This window comes from Lupinus angustifolius, chromosome LG11 (genome assembly GCF_001865875.1).
Source record: "Lupinus angustifolius cultivar Tanjil chromosome LG11, LupAngTanjil_v1.0, whole genome shotgun sequence".
Classification (NCBI taxonomy): domain Eukaryota; kingdom Viridiplantae; phylum Streptophyta; class Magnoliopsida; order Fabales; family Fabaceae; genus Lupinus; species Lupinus angustifolius.
In genome coordinates this window covers 4,414,304-4,418,862 of record NC_032019.1, presented here as the reverse complement: position 1 = coordinate 4,418,862, position 4,559 = coordinate 4,414,304, and the positions used below count along the sequence as shown (strand labels likewise).

At 35.0% G+C, this 4,559-nt stretch overlaps 1 protein-coding gene across 1 annotated transcript in view; it reads right to left on the bottom strand.

Moving 5' to 3' along the window:
- The window catches only part of LOC109359653, a 12,476-nt gene continuing 9,407 nt past the window's right edge, over positions 1,491-4,559 (bottom strand). Inside the window, exon 5 of the mRNA XM_019604351.1 lies at positions 1,491-2,062. Within this exon, the coding sequence (XP_019459896.1) occupies positions 1,491-2,062 (572 nt within the window). The remainder of the gene's footprint in view (positions 2,063-4,559) is intronic.

The window sequence follows — 4,559 nt, the reverse complement described above, 5'->3', positions numbered from 1 at the left end:
TAAAACTAATGAATGTTGTACTATGTCAGAGGAAACGAGTAATATCAATCTAAAATTGTATATTGTCTATACCAATTTAATTAGTTAGGCCAACACATTTTACAACTTAATGTTATTCTATATCTTTGTAAAATTATAAGTTATAAAATATTATACAATATCAAACAAATTGGACTAACAAAAGATAACTGTAGCCTACGACCCACAAAAGTTGTTGAAGTGGTCCCTCATAATTTTTACATTTTCTCAAGCTGAAGAGATTCACGGCATGATTGACACCTCTTTAGTTTGTATCCATCTTTCTCTTACTTTTTTTATTGGCTTAGACTTACTTAGAATTTGTATAAATACATAGTTAGCTATCATAGCTAAACAATTTTTTTAGATAGTTTAAAAAGTGAATAATTCCTTCAGTGATAAGTACTTAATGACATATTCATTATATTGACTTGTGATATGGTTATTAGTGTGTTTATGTGTGTTGGGGAGTTACAAAGAGGAAAATCAAAACATAAGAGACTATTATAATAATAATAACCAAACTTTTATTTCAATAAAAAGAGTTGGTTACACTGAACGAACAACATCATAATGCTCTAGTATAAGTTATATTGATCGAAAATCTTAAAGCTTTATTCACATGAGTTTTTGGTAAAACCGATATAACTCATCATCTTATTTATAAGGAACTAATTATTTTTAAGGTACATGATTATTCCTCCAAATAAATGTCGCTTACAGAAATCAAATCATTGATCTTTAGATGTACATTGAGATCTAGCTAAGTCTCGCACTACTAAACCAACACATTGTTGGTCCATAGCTTGTTTAAATCCTTATATTATTGTGTTCTCAATCTTATCTTAAAATTAAATTCAGTTTAGTTATCAAAGTATTTAGATCAATTAATTAAAGCAATTAAAAAGGTGCTACAGTTTTTGTCCGATTCAAAGTTCATACACTTCTCTACCCACTAAAAAATCATCAACCCACTTGTTTACATTAAAACCAAGAGTATTTAAAGATGCATAAGTGATGGAGAATATCCAAGAGGTATAAAAACTAATAAATTGTACTCCTGCAGTTCTCGTCATAAAATATACACAAGCACACGCTAATGTTGGCATAAATATCCCAAAATTTCTCTAATGTTCACTACCAGGTTACCCATATAGTTCCCCTTCTTATTTCTCTAATGTTAACAGCCACATGCTACTTATAATTTGACATAATGTATACCAGTAGCCCCATTAGGACACCAAACACTTTATTTATATGTTTATTTTCAATCTCATCTCAAGACTCAGTCATTTTATAGGTGATTTTGGTCCATAACTATTCAACCCCATTTACTTCGGCAGAGTTTTCAACAACTTTGGTGGCAGGGTGATCTGGGGACTTTTTAGGCTTTAGTATAACTTCATTGTCCATTGCTGACAGAATTGTTCTTGTTAACACCTTGCATGTCCATAGGGGAGTTTGTTATGTTATTAATAGGACCTAAGGTCTGAGAGCTCATCTGTGGACTCTCTGGACAAGGTTCCGGAATACCAGCACTTGTGGCAGCATGAATTGCTCCTGAGCTCATCTGTTGCAGGCTCATCGGAGTTCGTTGACTCATCTGTTGAGGGATAGCTTGCTGTTGAACTTGTTTGTTCATTGGTGGAACTCCCATTGTAGACTGTGATCCCACCTGTGGTGTCGAAACAACTGCATCCAACTTCGAATTTCTTTCTTGTTGTTGTAGTTGCTGCTGCAAATGATGTTGTAATTGCTATTGTTGCTACTGTAATTGCAACAGATGTTGGTTTTGATGCTGTTAATCTAGCTGTTGTTGATTCATATAAGGATTCATCCCTGCCATTATCTTTGGTGGACCCATAGATGTCATTGGTGTCGAGATTCCAGTTCCTGCTAATCCTCTTGCAGCCCCAATTCTGATAGGATTGCCCATTGGCCCAAGCCCAACTATGCCATTTCTCAGGTTGCTCATACCCACAACTGTTCCAAGACCCATCATCATTCTCCTCTGCATTTGTTGCATCCCTTGCTACTGTAACATCTGAAGTTGGAGAGGTGAAGGCTTTTTGAACATGTTACCCAATGGACTATAGGAGTTCTGCCCAACCGTGTTTAACTGTGAAACCTGATTCTGGAGTACTCAAAATTCACATAAACAAACAACTTTAAGTATTTAACAAATAAATGTGGAGTTTTAACATTTAACACCAAGGAGTCAAAGTTGTCTCATATCGATATTATATTTTTGCACCAGATCCTATCTTCAGACAATACTCCAAAATTACACACAAATGTCACTTAGATTACACACGAATGTTAGGAACCAAAATGTGTAATGTAAGTATGCCTTGGAAATATGTGTCTTGATGTGTTGAAGAAGAGTTGGAAAGATGTGTCACCTTGTAATGGGTTTTTCAGTTTTTAAGTTTTTTTTTCAAAAAAAAAAATATGTATAAACCAGCCGGTTTAGTGAAATACTGGCCGGTGCATCGGTTTTGACCAGTTTTTGACCAGTTTTGACCGATTTTGATACTCGGTCGGTTCAACATCTGTACCGTACCGATTAAGGGACCGATTCATCGGTTTTCCGGTTGAACCGGCCGATACGGTACAGTTTTAACATCCATGCTTTGAACCTTGGCTTCTATTTTTCTCAACCTCTTTTTTTTTTCTTTTTCATTTTTTTGTTTGAAGATTGAGTTTTTTCTTTTTCTTTTAAGAAGCAAAGTCCACCAATTTTTCCCCCCAACTTGATTCTTTCAAACTACTCTTTTAAAATTTAATGCTCTCTTAGAACATTCTTTTCAATTCGATTTTATGGGATAGTTTGACAAAATTTCATTTCATTTCATTTGTTTGGCTCAATAGTAGCAATGGTGTTAATGATCATTTGGGTTTTTGAAAATAATTGTTATACTGTAAAAATTAAACTGTGAAATTAAATGTGTTGGGATTGAAGTTCATCTTTCTTTACCTTTGCAATCCTTACATTCAATTCCATATAACTTGTGAAGTTATAGATTTTGATGCACATTTTCTTCGAATCATTTGTATCAATTCCTTGAGTACAAAATCCTTAGATTATTACTTAAATACCAATTCCTTGGATATTTAACTAATTATCTAGCATTAAGTTCAATGTAAAAACAATTCTTACATCACTACCCATTCCTAGACCAGTGATGTAGCAAGGAAGATAATCCAAATTTGATACCAAGTTCAACTTTCCACTTAAACTTGGATCTAAGATCATGAATTCAATAGCAAAGTAATTTCATGCATTAACCATAGGATAAACTTTCCAAAATCAAATAACTAAAATGCATTTAAGAATTGAATTCAGGAGAACAAAGGTTAGAAGATTACATCTCAATCCCAACACTGAAGATTTAGCCAAACATCCTTCCTATTACAACATTCATCTCATGAGAATTACAAGAAAATATCGATCGAAGTCGTTCCCACGAATTTTCTCTTACTCCCCATTGTTTCTCTCTCTAATTTCGTACAAAAGCTTGGTAGAATGATGGTGTTACCCCCACTTTTTAGTCTCTAACTGCCTATATATGTTCCAACTTCTAGTCTCTCACTCAAGCTAGATATTTTCGCTTGAGCGAGAGAGGTGCCATTTTGAATCATGAACAGCTCGCTTGAGTGAGCCTCCCTCGCTTGGGCGAAGGGCAGGAAGAGAATTAGCATATTCCTTTTTCATTCAACACTTGAGCGATAGTCCCCCGCTTGAGCGACGATCCCGCGCTTGAGCTGCGGTCCCTCGCTCAAGCGAGGGACTTCCTTTTTGCTTGAGCGAGGCTCCTCGCTTGGCCGAGTGCTAGGTAGAGTGTCAGTGTTCAGAAACTTCAAACTTCTCCGTTTTCTTCTCTTTTTCATACTTTTTATTCCGCAATTGACATAAAGAATTGTGAATTCCTAAACAATAGAAAATTAGACTAAGTTGTAAGGAGTTGTACACAATTTGTACCCTATTACACACTAAGTGCCCCAAATTCATGTACATTTCATTCACAATTTGGCACTTAATACATGTGAAGTTTAATTTTGTGTGTGAATATATATCATCCATTCAAAGAAAATAAAATTAAATGATGAGACTTAGTGTAAGAAAAATTTTGGCACTCACTATCAATAGATCCCAACTCTTGTTTTATTACAGTGTAAGTATCAGAGTGCAACTAAGAGGGGGGTGAATTAGTTGTCTTAAAATAATGGCCGCTTTTTCTGCAAAATCAAAGTTAAAGTGCAGCGGAATAATATGCAGAAAAATAATAGGAAATAAAAATGAAAGAGATAAGGAGAAGAGAGTACACAATGAGTTTTTACACTGGTTCACCTTCATGTCCACCGAAGGTTACATCCAGTACTCTTGCCGCACAAGAGATTTTTCCACTAAGAATTATGAGTTGTAATTACAATATCTCACCCCGAGATCTCTATGTACCTTACACACTCCCTAATTCTTATACCCTTGGAAAACACCTTTCCAAGTGAATCTATTCCCCTTTCTCTTCACACCCCGTGAA